The sequence below is a fragment of the Halyomorpha halys genome, unplaced genomic scaffold (genome assembly GCF_000696795.3).
Source record: "Halyomorpha halys isolate HHAL.00 unplaced genomic scaffold, Hhal_1.1 Scaffold1.1, whole genome shotgun sequence".
Taxonomy (NCBI): domain Eukaryota; kingdom Metazoa; phylum Arthropoda; class Insecta; order Hemiptera; family Pentatomidae; genus Halyomorpha; species Halyomorpha halys.
In genome coordinates this window covers 1,457,029-1,470,869 of record NW_027115366.1, presented here as the reverse complement: position 1 = coordinate 1,470,869, position 13,841 = coordinate 1,457,029, and the positions used below count along the sequence as shown (strand labels likewise).

Sequence of the window (13,841 nt, the reverse complement as noted above, 5' to 3'; positions counted from 1 at the left end):
ATATTTTTATGTATAGGCATTATAACTCATAGTTTTTGAATAACAACCCTCACTGTGCTTCAATAGTACTATATTGAAAAAATTCAGACTGACTGGCCTATCTAAGTATGATATAAGATTTTTTAGGAGAATCATTATTTCTTAAATTCGTTAATATGGGTTGAAAAAGTAGATATCCAGCTTTCCAACAGTGCTATCAACGTAGGAATTGGATGCAATGCAGAGGATTTTATGATCAATGATCACCGGCAGAAAACAAAAATCCTTCAATTAAATCAAGTTGAAAAATTTCTAATTTTTAATTTCTTTGAGAAATGGTATTTGGTGGTTTGATACAACATTAAAAACAAAAATGGAATGCTTTTTCTAAAAAAAAAAAAAAAAATTATTATACTACTTTACCCCAAGCCACATTGTTTTATAATTTTCTTAAATATAATATAGCTTAATAGAATCAGTCATTTTTTCTTATTCCTCGGAAAGAGACGTAGTGATTAGTATACAATAACAATGAAAAAATGAATACTTTCTGAGCTACAAACCAAAAACACTTAATTTTGTTCATAACTTTTTTTTTTACCTGAGAATTAGACGATTTCAATATCTTTAAACATTCCAATGGCGACAGGGGACTTTTTGAAAAACAGCACATAAATTGGTCCAGTAATTCAAAAGTTTATTATGAACAAAGATTCGACCATTCCCTTTTATATATATAGATGGATGAACACTTAATCTAACAATTTACTTCTGATGACCTTTTCTGGTCACCATAGTTATTAAATGAATAACTTTAAATTCCACTTAACCAATACATGAGCCTTACAGTTGACAACTCCATAAAATCATTCTTAATATGTTCAATATTAATTATATAATAATCAAGAATTGAATTGATGGTTAAGTTCAAATTGTAAATTTTTGTAAGATGCTATTCTTTTGTTTTCCTTATATAGTTTCTGTTCTCAAACTAGCAATGATTAATTTAAACCCAAAGTAAGTGAAAGTTTTGTAATGGCACCAGATTTAGTTTTTTAAACTCAGTTCTGAAGGCCTGAAATTCTGGCCCTATAAAATAAGTTTTACTTATCTGTGTAGTCCATTGACACACCACCCCATCTCACAAAAATATAATAATTAAAGATCCTGCAATGTTTATAAAACCCAATTTTTTATATTAACTGCTTAAAATATATTCCACACATAGTTAGGTGAAAGTAATGGTAGAAATTGAATAAAATTACACTGAAAATTAAAACTTTATTTTTAAATTTAACTAAAGGTAAATTACAATTCATATGATTGATAAATCGAAATATCAAATCTTTATGGTATTAAATTATTCTGAAACTTACACAAAACTAGTAGATATATAATTAATTAACTTATATTTCCACGATACAATTTAAAGCTTTTAAATAAATATTATAGTTTTGTCATGTCATGTCATCCATAAAATAGATGCAAAACAATAAAATGGAACAAATAACTGTTTAGATATAAAGAAGTAATCTAGTAACAAAACGTTCAGTAATGAACCAGGCAAATGAACGGAACAAGTTAAAAATTGTTTTTAATGCAAAGAGGTGTCACAAATAGATCATATAAACTTTATTATTTCCATTTAAAAACAACTCATACACATCACAAAACTTAAATGATCTATACGTATTTAAAATCAAAGTAAAAATTTCAACAAATTGCTTTTTTCTCAAAAACCATTTTAAAAAATATTATTGACTAGGAAGATATACTTTAACATATAACTTTAAGAAATAATAATTTACTTATAAAATAATTAACAATCAATTGTTTACTACTTTAAAAATACTATTAAAATTGGTGTTACTCCTATTATATGTGATATTCTTTGGCATTGTCAAGTTTTGTCCATTTCATGCTCACGGCCCAAAGCCACCTCGCGAGGGATTCATCACGCGCTTCTTGGCTTGTTTTGGTTTCCATACAATTGCTAGAAATGAAGAAATAGGTAAAATTAGAAGAAGGTTCCATTATAATCTTATTTAATATATAATTAGTATTCCTTACGAGAAATATTTTCCAGTCACTCCTTCTAAATCAGGAGAAAGGGCAGCATACAAGGTCGTCTGGGCTCCTTGGATAGGATTTTTTAAAAATATCCTAATAATAGGTTTAAGAAATAAACTTGAAATAGTGGAATTGAAAAAGCTCATGTGCCTAGTGATTTCTGTTTCGACGATTCCTGGATGAACAGAATTAACGGTCACACCCGTTCCTGTAACAAAATTATAAGTAAAAGATGCAATAATGTCTTTAAGGTGTTTCTATCAAACTCAATTCTACAAGAGATTTGTTTTATAATAGAATCTCTGAAGTTCGTAGGTGGCTATTAAACTTTTTAAAATACTTAAAAATATCCTTTCCAACCATATTTTCTTTTTGAATGGAATATGGTCTGGGTGCGGTAAAAAAAAAAAAAAAACTCAAATAGATAATTATACTATTTTAATAAAATAGTATAATTATCAATTAGTATAATTAAATAGTATAATTTAAAATAGTATAATTATCTACTATTTGAGATTTTTTTTTTTACCGCATCCGGACCAAATTCCATTCATCTATACACACGGTCAATCAATAATCTTCCAATATTTTCTTTTGTTCTGAGTCATAAACTATCCTATTATAACTGCTTTGATTGGATCACTTTTTAATTCCACTCACTGAAGAGTTAAACAAACTCCCAACGGATCCTTTTTCTTTAAATTCGCATTAGGGTGATTCCCAGGAAAAATTTTTGATGAATAGTTACAATTTCTTCTCTCTGATTGTGCTCATATGGCCTTCCTAATGAGGTCTGCCAAATTTGCATACACGGTTGTAATTACTAAATGAATGTTGTAATAAAAAACAAGTTCCAGAGGAGAAAAAAAAACAGCACATTCCTATCAACGTTTTCATGCAAAGCTACTTCAGACTCAGCAAAAACACTTCGCAAATTATAGATATACCAATAGTTATAAAATTAATAGGAATACATTGACAGTCTTAATTCCCAATTACAAAAAGCCATTGGTGAAGTGGTGTCATTATAGAGTGGGATAGTCAGGGTTAAGAGTTTTTTGATAAGTGATAACTGATTATTGATGACTGATTGATCAATTAATAATTTCCGGTATACGGGGAATTACATCGAAGGAATATTTTTTTCTTTAAATTATAACAAGTAAACAGGTTAAGACAAAAATTTGACATTTTTCGTGGATTTACCCATAAATAAAATTGATTTGTGATGCCAAATGATAAAGAACAACAGAATAAAGAACATAGAGAAAAGAGGAATAATATTTGGACATTTTTAAATCTGTAATAAAGCACATAATAAAAACAATAAGGTAATGGAATATAGTATTACCTAATACCTCTTTCGATTCCCCATTCGCTACTTTTATTTCCTGAGTTTCCTCAAAGTAGTTTTACTAGACTAAGGTATCCAAGGATTAAAAACTCAAGCTGATTCAATTAATAAAAAGATTTTCCTTTTTAGAAATGGAAATTTAGAGATCCACAAAGTTCAAAATCATTAGACACACATTCAGCAAGAAGTTTGATCAGGGGCAAAATTCTCTTTTATAACATTGCATATTCTTAGTTAAAAAATATAAAGGAAATTCAAGCAGGAACCAAATTGTATAAGTCAGCACTGCACTTTGGAAACAACAGAAAATAAAAATAAAAAGTAATTTGAATTTTTCGATGTTTACAGGCTCAATGTAAACAGACAACAATAGTCACACAACTGTTTTCACGCATATTTTACCAATATTTTACTACAGCTACAACTGGTTTTAAAATTCTGTCAAGTGATAATTTAGATATAATCCTCACGTTAGAGAACGTTAAGGTGGTGATTGCTCTTGCACTATTAATTTTAAAAAGTTCAGAAAATATCTATTTAATTCAAATAATGTTGAGGAGAAAGAAAAAATAACAGTACTTTTGTAGATGATGGGCATTTCCAAGTGTTTCAGTGGGCATTATGTGAAACGTGTTTCTTAACAGATCTTGGTTTACTTAGTTGGTAGGTTACTTATGTTTTGGTTGTTGTGAATTTGTTAGTTTTTGAGAGAAAAGTGATAACAATTTTGGAATTGCCTTCTAGGGAAGAAAATACTATAAAATATACTTCCAAATTAACAAAGAAAAGCTATAATTAAAAAAAAAATGAACTAAACACGCTGAAGAGAGAAAATTAATTTTTAATGAATAATCAAGTAAAATTTAACCCAAATTTTATAACCTATGCATAAAACCATAAAAAAATATTATTAAAACAAAATATATTATAACTCACATAATGTAAATATATATATATTTTTTTAATTTAAGGTTATAACTGCTTTATTAGATCACACGTATCAACTGCTACTCACTCAAGATATACATAAATTTCCCAACAAATCCTTTTCAGTAGAGGACAGGACCTGAATTTACATAAATGTGAATCAGTTAATGGTTTCAAATAAGTTTTAAAACTTTAATTTTTTGCTATTTTTTTTTTTAACACATTTTAGTAAACAAACACATGTAATTAAAATTGAAATCTTTAACACCCCCACATAAATAAGAAACATAACAATGTTTCTCATAACGGCCACCAGAAGCACTCGTGAAAGCCCACCATCTATACAAGTTCCAAGAACAATTAGTTTAATTATAAGTTAACTAAAATATATTTAAAGTACCTTCAAGTTTTCTGGCAAGTTCATTCGTGAACAAAATGTTGGCCAGCTTACTCTGAGCATATGCAGTCCCTCCATCATAATTTCTTTCACTATTTAAGTCTTCTTTATTGATTCTGCCCCTAAAATGAGCGATACTTGATACGTTGATAATTCTACTTGGAGCACTTTTCTATTAACATTTACACATTTTATAATAACAGTATTGTAAGTTCAAATTTAAAATAACTGAATTCTCAGCACATACTTTTAACACGTCGAGTAGCATCATAGTTAATAGAAAATGTCCGATATGATTTACTCCAAACTGCATTTCAATTCCTTCCTTGGTTTTTAGAGGTGGACATCTCATCACTCCAGCATTATTTATTAAAATGTGAAGTCTATTTTCCTCTATAAAATAATAATAATATTCCATCTATTTTTCTTAAATAACTAACATATGGATGTTAATTGTTCTTCAACAATTTTTAAAATTGATAATAACCTTTTTTGAAGGTTTCTACAAACTTTTTAATTGACTCTTGAGAAGAAAGATCACACTTTCTGCAATATACATATTTATTGTTTGTTTCCAAAACTATTTCCTCTCTTGCCTAGACGTAAATATAAAATATTATAGCTAGCTATATTAATTCAAGTACATAATAATTATAATTGTCATGTTACCTTTTCACATAGTTGTAGATTTCTACAAGCCATTATTATTTTTCCTTTACGCTTTGCTAATTCTCTCACAGTTTCTTTACCGATCCCAGTGTTAGCTCCAGTTACAATTACAACTTTATTCTCGATCAAATTAGGTTCTTCATATTTATTTCCAGCACAATAGTCCCTAAAATTTTATGAAAGTTAACTTATGATCGATTACTACATTATAATAAGGCAAGCTTTAATTTAGATAAGAGGTTCTTAAAGTGGGTGCAACAGAAATAATTAAATAAACAAAAGTGTAAAATTAAACCGAAAAGATCATTAAAACTGTTATGAAAAATCATCAGTGGTTCTTATAATGTTATAATGGAAGATTGCAGATTGACCATGTGTATTATTAATAAATGGAATTTGGTCTGGGTGCGGTAAAAGAAACTCAAACAGTGACAACTGTTTTAATGAGCCAACGTTTCGCCCCACATTGCAGGGCTTCGTCAGGGCTCTTTTGACAGAAGTAAAAGTCAGAGTGAGATATGGATCTCACCCCCACTTACCAAATATAAAATAATCTAGAAAATATACTAGTTTAATTTTCAGTTGATCAAATATGGCCCCCAACTTTTATGTATCATACCACTATTTTGCATAAAATCATTATTTTTTATATGGCATATTTAATAGGTTGTATCAATAATGAGACTTACACTGTGACAAACCAATTAGTTGTGGGACAATCTGTAGGGGACTGTTTGTTTTGTTTAATGGTGTAATAAATCATTGGTCATTAATGCCATTAATTTCTTATCTAATTATGCTTACATTTTTTATAAATTATATAATTTTTTTTTTAATTTATAAAAAATAAATATTTGGTGCCCCAGGGCTCGAAATCCTTTTTACTTATTTTTAATTTACTCCTAGGGTTTTTGTTCTACAAATATTACCGTCTATCTTTTATTTCCTTTTTGATGGGTTTGCTCATTTCTGATGGAGTTAAAATTGCTTTACCCCGTCTTGGAGGTGAGAGTGCTTCTCTTGCAGTATAATCAACCAGCCCATTCTCTGCGATTCTTACATGACTTGGAACCCAGATAAATGTAACTGACATACCTAGATTTTGTCGAGTGTTTAAGTAGAAATGGATAGAGGAAATTTTCGGATGCTCCAATACAGTAAGTAACCCTAGTCTACAGTCTTATCTTTGGAATACGCTCAATTCAAATAAAATCAAAATTTTTTTTGCTAGATATGCCACAATTAAAGTAAAACGGTAATGAGTGATTCAAATAACTCAATGACAATAACAACAGGAATGCCATGAAATTCATTTAATATATTCAGGGTTCTGGCAGCACATCTGGAGTTAAAGTAAGATAACCACATTCAGTGAAATACAGAATAATCTCGGTACTTTCAACTCTCCAGTAATCTGAACTAACATAAAAAAAATTTTCTTTTTTTTTGAGAAAACTGCTGGTTGAAAAATATCTAAAGAGTGAATAACTTTTATACCTTGTGCCAATATAACAGGAAATCATAAGATTTAGAATTTCAAAAATTTCGAACAAACTGTTCTTTATAAAAGTCATGCAAAAGCTTGGATGAGTGTCATACTTTTTAAAGAATGGTTTCATGATGAATTTATTCCATCATTGAGAAAGCAATTGGAATCAAGAATCTGAAACAAAAAGCAATTCTGTTTAGATAACTGGGCTGGCCTTCCAGATGAATATGATTTGGTGAGCGATAACAGGAAATAACGGTGACTTTTTTCAATCAGACTGTAACCCTCTCCTACAACCAATGAACCAAAGTGTGATTCAAAAAATCAAGCTCGATTACTGTACAGTTCTACTCTCGTATGGAGTGGCACAACAAGAAACCCTTACAACAGTGAACAATTCGAATCTCAAAGATGTGTAACTGTTAGCTGCAGCTTGAGGGGCTATTCAGTCAAAGACCATGAAGTATCAAGAGACAATAGTGACAAAGCTAGCGAACAGATCATTTCAACCTTGATTAAAAGTATATGCCCTTATCCTTCAGTGAATGGGATGTTGATGAATGGATTAAAGGTCCTGGGGAGAATGAGTTCACATTCTTTCAGCAGTGAAGATGTATCTGCAAAAGTCTCAGAAAAAAAAATAACCGACTTCTTAAAATAAAGATTATTTTTTTAAAACTTCAAACTGTCAAACTTACAATAAAATACATCAAATAAACAAAAATAGTTATGTACTTTCATATTGTTGAATTTTTTAAAAACATTTTTCCTAATACTTTCTGTAATCTGAACACCCCCCTGCAGTAATTAGTTTCAATTACCAATATTACACAGTATCTCATTTACCATTTTTATCTGATAAATCTCAAAAAAATAATTTAACATTTTGTCAAACATATACACACTTATAATATAAGTAAGTACAATTTCCTTTATAACTTGAGATGAAAGTTATATTTACATGCTTAAATTATACAGAAAAAATTATTATTTTTAAGGACCAAAAAGTAATTATCAACCTTACAGTCAAAATGATGCAAAATTGCATTGCATAAGCTAATGAATAAATTAAAACGCTTGTGAATCTTACTTTATTATAATAGAGCATCCAACTATACTCCCTATCGCACTGCCGATAAGAATGGGTTTACTAAACTTCACAACCATTGTCCAAATAATAACAATACAATTTGACTTTTATCAAACCGCGAACTAAAGCGTTCAGGTTTAGTTCTAAAGCACTGCATCCATAGAGGTAGGATTTATGGGAAAGACTTCAATTAACCAATCCATGGAGTTGGGTAACATTGTAAAAAATGGTTTCATATTCCCATCGTAAATTCAATTTTCAACTACTTCGATTTCAAATTTTAGAAAAATATACAAGGTGCTGTATAGAAAGAAGTATTTCAAAATACTCTCTCATGCGAAATTCCTTTTTTAACTTCCCATAATTTTTCTCAAAGTATGTTCATCCCCTTATTTGTTCAATAGTCTATTTACATACGAATACATTAATCGAAAAACTAACAAGTAATGAGTCTGTATACATCGGGACCTGCTCGTGTTATACTGCAGGTGTCCCGAGTGTAATTTTATGTTTGAATTAAATGTGTGTGGAAAAGAGGGGCTGAAAATGTGAGACACTTTATGCCGATCAACATGCATATATTTAATTTTAATTTATAATGTTAATCCCCTGGAGGGGCAATTATAGTTAGTGTGTTAGGTTAAATACTTATTTATATGTAGTATCAGAACAGAGCAATGGGGTCTCATAGGTAATAGAGTAATGGCTTATCTGCTGAATGACGTTTTCGCCGACGCGGTGACGTCTTCTGGGCCGCTTTCTCGTCCAGGTGTACTGTGGGCGAAAATGGTGAAAATCATGTGTCTCGCCCGATGTCTGAAAAGACGTGTTTCCACGTAAAATAAAAAAAAAGAACGAAAAAATCGGATGACTTAAATCCGACAGAGTCAATGTAGAAAAAGATTAAAAAGTTTAATTAAAAATATATTGTTAATTTCATTTTCGGCATTTTCTTTAAGTTTAAAATTATTACTAAAAAAGTTAGACGGGAGAATGAAGGAGTGGAATCCAAATTAAAACAATACCAATCATATTGTTGAAACAGGTTCATAGTCACCCAAGTGTGCAAATTCTCTCGACCAAAAAATACCCGTTTACCCCCAAAGTACCCGCCACTTTACCCGCTCTTGGAGAATCACTGACTTCACTATAACTGCAACAGTGTGATTTTTGCAGTCATGATTTTACTGTCGCACTAGCTCTGGCAGGATAGTTGATAGTACTAGTACTGTTAGAGAAGCAACTGCCATGTTAACTATCATATTTTTATGCCTTGAAAGTGTTTTGTTGTAACCGTTCCAGCTATTATAACAAAAGTTCTTCCCACTACTATGGCGTAACTGTTTGATAGTTACAGTCATGAAAGCATTTACTGTACCATCAATATAGTAATGTCGCATTGGGTCTAGCTTAATAGTCTATAGTACAAGTAATTTCAGTGGACAAACAAACAGCTATGTTAACTGCCACGTTAAACTGTCCTATGTCCTACGCCTTGACAAGTTACTGACGCAATATTTAGCTAATTCTAGTTAATTATTTATCACCTAGTATGGAGGAAGTGCGTTTCACGACGATTTCCAATTATAGCCACTTTTTAATGTTGCTCGATTTAACAATATTTTTTTTTTACCAAAAGCTCCTCTATTCCTGTTTAAATACAAGTACATATTTTCACATTCCAGTTTTGCTGCCTTACCTTCTTCATTAGCAAGGGTTTACAATGTACTATGTCATCTTTAGAATATTCTACTTCGATATTTTTTGTCACATAAATTCGGCATTTTAATATTTACAAAAATTCGATATCTAAATAGCTCTAAATTTTAAGAATTGCCGAAGATAGGACTACCAGCTATAAAATCTCGTCCATAGTTCCTACCATGGCACCGTTCTTTTGAACATGTTCCTCCGCGAACGACTCATCTCTATTTGAGAGCATTTACACAATCTTATCATTATCAATTTGTTTACATCTAAAAGAATTTGTACAGAAGTGAACTTCTTTCGTACTTTTATTGGTGCGTTCTACTAATGTTTATCTGCTCTATTTTGGGATGAATTTTGATGCTTGTGAAGTCAATATGTCTCAGTGGAAAAGAGAATTTCCCTTAAGTGTAAGGGATGCACTGATGAAGGCTGGTAAATATTTATGTATATTAAACCATTTATTGTAGCTCATAAAATATTTTTCAGTTTTTATGGTTATTAAGGATATTTAGTGTTAATATAAACGTTTCTTTGTGTTGGAAAATCTTGATATTCATTATATCTTAAATAATTAGAGTAGATTCTTGGATTGATTAGGATGGCCAATACAGTTAGACAGTAGGAACTATTTCAGGTATCACTTTTTGCAGTACTTATCTTTTGTTTTTTTTATTGTAAACAAATAAATTAAGAAGTAAAAGGAAGATGATCAGGGTGCAATCAAAAGAACTCAAATTGTAATAAAACTGTTTATTATGAGCCAATGTTTTGCCCCACTTTGCATGGCTTCATCAGGGCCAAAAAAAAAAAAAATTCAAACAACTAAAATAATGTAACAAACTAAGAGAAAAGAAAACATCTGTTTGCCATCGAATTCACCCACTCCTGTATCCTGTTGATACCTCCATTCGCCTTTATCTCATTCTTTCGTTTGTCCTCATTCAGAAAGGTGGATGTCCTATTTTTTCATTATTTTTGCTTTTTCTTGACCTTTAATTTATTCTTATTTTTGTTTTTTAGTATGTACTATATTTTTAAATTTCTCTTTTATCTACTTTTTTATTTGTTCTCATTATTAAGTTAAGATTACAGCCCTCGAAGAAAGGTGTTGTAATCGGTGGATTAAGATAATTTCCAGCAAATCCCATCAATACACCTTTATCCTTTGTCATAAACCTACCGACTGCCCTACAGTTTCATTTAATAATGTTACTCTTACCCCTGTCGAACAGATCCACTACCTTGGACTATATCTGGACAAAAGATTAACCTGCAATCCTCATACAAGACAGAAAAAACAGGAAACTGCACATCGAATTCGACTATTATAGCACTAATGGTCTAAACTTCCAACTCATTACAAAACACTGATCTACATAAATGTATTAAGGCCAATCTGGACTTATGTACTTGAGCTTTGGGGCTCCACTAAACCTTTGAATTCTTCTCGTATCCAATCCTTACAATCTAAAATCCTTCATAAAATTCTCAATGCTCTTTACTTTGTCACAAATAAAATCATACATAATGACCTTAATATTCCCTATGTAACTGATCTAGCCCGAACCAGATATCACTCCTTCCATTATAAACTCCCTAACCACTCAAACCCCCTAGTTTCTAACTTTGCTTCCTCTTCCATTCCTGACAATCCTCCGAAGCGCCTGAAAAGAAGATGGCCACGAGATCTGTTAATGTAAAATGTTAATAGAGTGCTACCAATGGGTAGTTTCTCTACACACCTGTAACACTCCATTTTAACTAAGATCAAATTTACTGAATGTATTATAGAAAATACAGTTCTAAATTTCAATAAACATATTAAAAAAAAAAAGTAGGTATAGCAACAAGTAAAAGGAAATATTAAGAAAATTATTAAAAATAACAAATGAAGGATGACAACTGACAAGTTAGGAAAGAGGGAAAGGGTCAGGACAAGTTTTCCCTTTTTTCCCTGTTTAAAATAGAAATGATTCAATCTAGCAGAAAACATTGGAACTTACTTTCTGTATCATATGAAAGAGCAATTTTTTCCCCCTGAGAATCCAGTCTAACCTAGAAATGGCCAAAAATAGAACTACCTTATATAAAAAGATGTATCTATTGATAGTTTTCTTACCGATGTTAAGTGTATTAAGTATTGATGCAGTGGTAATCAAGAGTGTTGATACGTCACATTCAATACTGGTTGGGTTGAGTTTAATTTTGTGGTGGACCCTCGGAACGAAACTCAACCTTCCGACTCTGGTTAGAATAGGTAGTTAATAACCTTTTAAACAACCACTTCATATGTCAGAAATAGCCAGGCAGGGGTAAAAAAAAAATAGTAAAGTATTATTAAGTCAGTGATTATGCAATAGAGACATCAAAATTATCTTAATTATATTTATTTAAATAAAATGAAATTCCATGTGTTTTAGAATAAGTTTTAGCTTGTTTTGTAAAGAAATTTTTAAATCTGAAATATCATTAGTTTTACTGTTTATTCTAAACTCTTTGTTTATATAATTATTATCATATTGATTATAGGTAACAATTTTTTTAAATTTGTTCTCAGTCTGTAGGTGTTGTATTTTTTTATTAGTGATATTATAGGAGTATTCATGATGTTTAGTTTTACTTGTTAAATCAAAAAAGTTGTGTTAAATAGAGAAATATTTACTTCTTTCAGCATGTTAAAATGATATAACATTTAACATGGTTGAGAGTATGTTTTGTCTGCGAAATGGAGAATGGCCTCACGCTACACATGATTTTGTCTGTTGTTTAGATAAGTTAATTGCTTGTAGTTTGTGTTTATTTTTTTGTTTTGGATGTTTTAAACTTTTAAAAAAATGAATTAAAATTATAATAAAGTAATGGGAAAAAACTAGGGAAGGAAACAAGGAACAAGTGAGATGATGTGATGAAGCTGTTGAAGATTTTATTATTTCTTAAATATTACGAGGCTACAAAATAAGTTAACCAAAAAATCTGCTAGGAACTCCTCTGCATTTAACATATAGTATGGAATTTAAATTGGGCTGCTCGTAATCCTATACTTATAAATTTAGCATGTTAAAACTTTTTAAATTAAACACAACATTACGAATACATCTAATGTTGACTGTTAGGATATTAATTTTTATGGTTTCATTCATAGCAAAAATTTAATTTATAACATTGTATTGTTTTGATATTATAGAGGAACTTATTAACTCAGCTAGTACAAGTAGTAGACATCAGGGTATAAAGCAGAGCGAATTAGCTATGGAATTGATAACAGAATCTGTGTTTTGTGAAACTGACAGAAGAGGAGTCTCCAAGATGGTATTTACTCGTCGCTATTATTCGTTTACATTGATGGTGTTTATTATTACTTTTTTGTTTATTTGTTATTCATTGATAAATTTTAGCTATCTAGCCTACAAGAGGCAGAATTAATGGAAGTTATATCAGACCATATGTTGTATGATGCTCGTGGCAGCGAAGCTTCAAGAAATGCATTGTTTCAGGCTTTGTTTCCTCCTACTGCAACGTCAAGGTTTGATAATTAAATATATGACTGAAAACAACAATAATTTAAAGATAAACATATTGTATTTACATTAAGCCTTAAATTTAAGTATAACTGCTAAACATATCCTGTATGCGTTAGACTTGCCAAAATATATTTCTATTGTGTGTTGTAACTTGATTCCTGAGTTATATTCATGCAAATTCAGGTCCGATCTCTTCTGAAAAGGATACGTTGAGGGATTGTAATCCGTTTTTATCAAGTTCAGTGAGCAGAAGTCAACCTCTGTGACCAAATTAAAGCAGTAATACTATAATAATTATTACAATACCGTATGTTATAACCATAGCCTTGATTTTTATATAGTAAAATCCCTAAGAATAGGGCTAATAATGTACAATAGAAACCTGTCATATATCCATCAAAAAATAATCTCCAAATAAGCAGTAAAGCAGCTTAAATCTATACTGATAAGTATTAAGGATTAATATCAATATTCTTGATTTTTCAAGAAACAAAAAATTAAATTTAAAAAATTTGATATAAAAACTCATTCTATCAATAGTTGTTGTTGTTGTCTGGGGTTTAAGGGCGTAAAACCCTGAGGTCATCAACGCCCATGTTTCGTGCTTTATATTTTATTTCTATAATTCTATTTCA

At 30.3% G+C, this 13,841-nt stretch overlaps 2 protein-coding genes across 2 annotated transcripts in view; one reads left to right on the top strand and one right to left on the bottom strand.

Moving 5' to 3' along the window:
• Positions 1-1,235: 1,235 nt before the first annotated feature.
• Positions 1,236-8,125, bottom strand: LOC106677966 (retinol dehydrogenase 13). Its single transcript, XM_014416236.3, has 7 exons — positions 7,976-8,125; positions 5,397-5,562; positions 5,215-5,323; positions 4,975-5,120; positions 4,731-4,899; positions 2,050-2,257; positions 1,236-1,972 (listed from the first exon to the last, which is right to left on the bottom strand). The coding sequence occupies exons 1-7, from the start codon at positions 8,050-8,052 to the stop codon at positions 1,855-1,857; spliced, it is 993 nt and encodes a 330-aa protein (XP_014271722.1). The 5' UTR covers positions 8,053-8,125; the 3' UTR covers positions 1,236-1,854.
• A 1,774-nt stretch (positions 8,126-9,899) lies between these two features.
• The window catches only part of LOC106677079 (uncharacterized), a 17,877-nt gene continuing 13,935 nt past the window's right edge, over positions 9,900-13,841 (top strand). The window contains exons 1-3 of the mRNA XM_014414808.2: positions 9,900-10,117; positions 12,870-12,994; positions 13,081-13,208. Of these exons, the coding sequence (XP_014270294.1) occupies positions 10,033-10,117; positions 12,870-12,994; positions 13,081-13,208 (338 nt within the window). The 5' untranslated portion in view covers positions 9,900-10,032. The remainder of the gene's footprint in view (positions 10,118-12,869; positions 12,995-13,080; positions 13,209-13,841) is intronic.

Excerpts from the sequence above, each read along its gene's own strand:
- LOC106677966 (XM_014416236.3), bottom strand. The coding sequence starts at position 8,052 with ATGGTTGTGAAGTTTAGTAAACCCATTCTTATCGGCAGTGCGATAGGG. Across the intron at positions 2,258-4,730 it reads ACTTGCCAGAAAACTTGAAG|GAACGGGTGTGACCGTTAAT; the intron begins GTACTTTAAATA and ends ATTTTGTTACAG. Across the intron at positions 1,973-2,049 it reads GTGACTGGAAAATATTTCTC|CAATTGTATGGAAACCAAAA; the intron begins GTAAGGAATACT and ends CTTCATTTCTAG.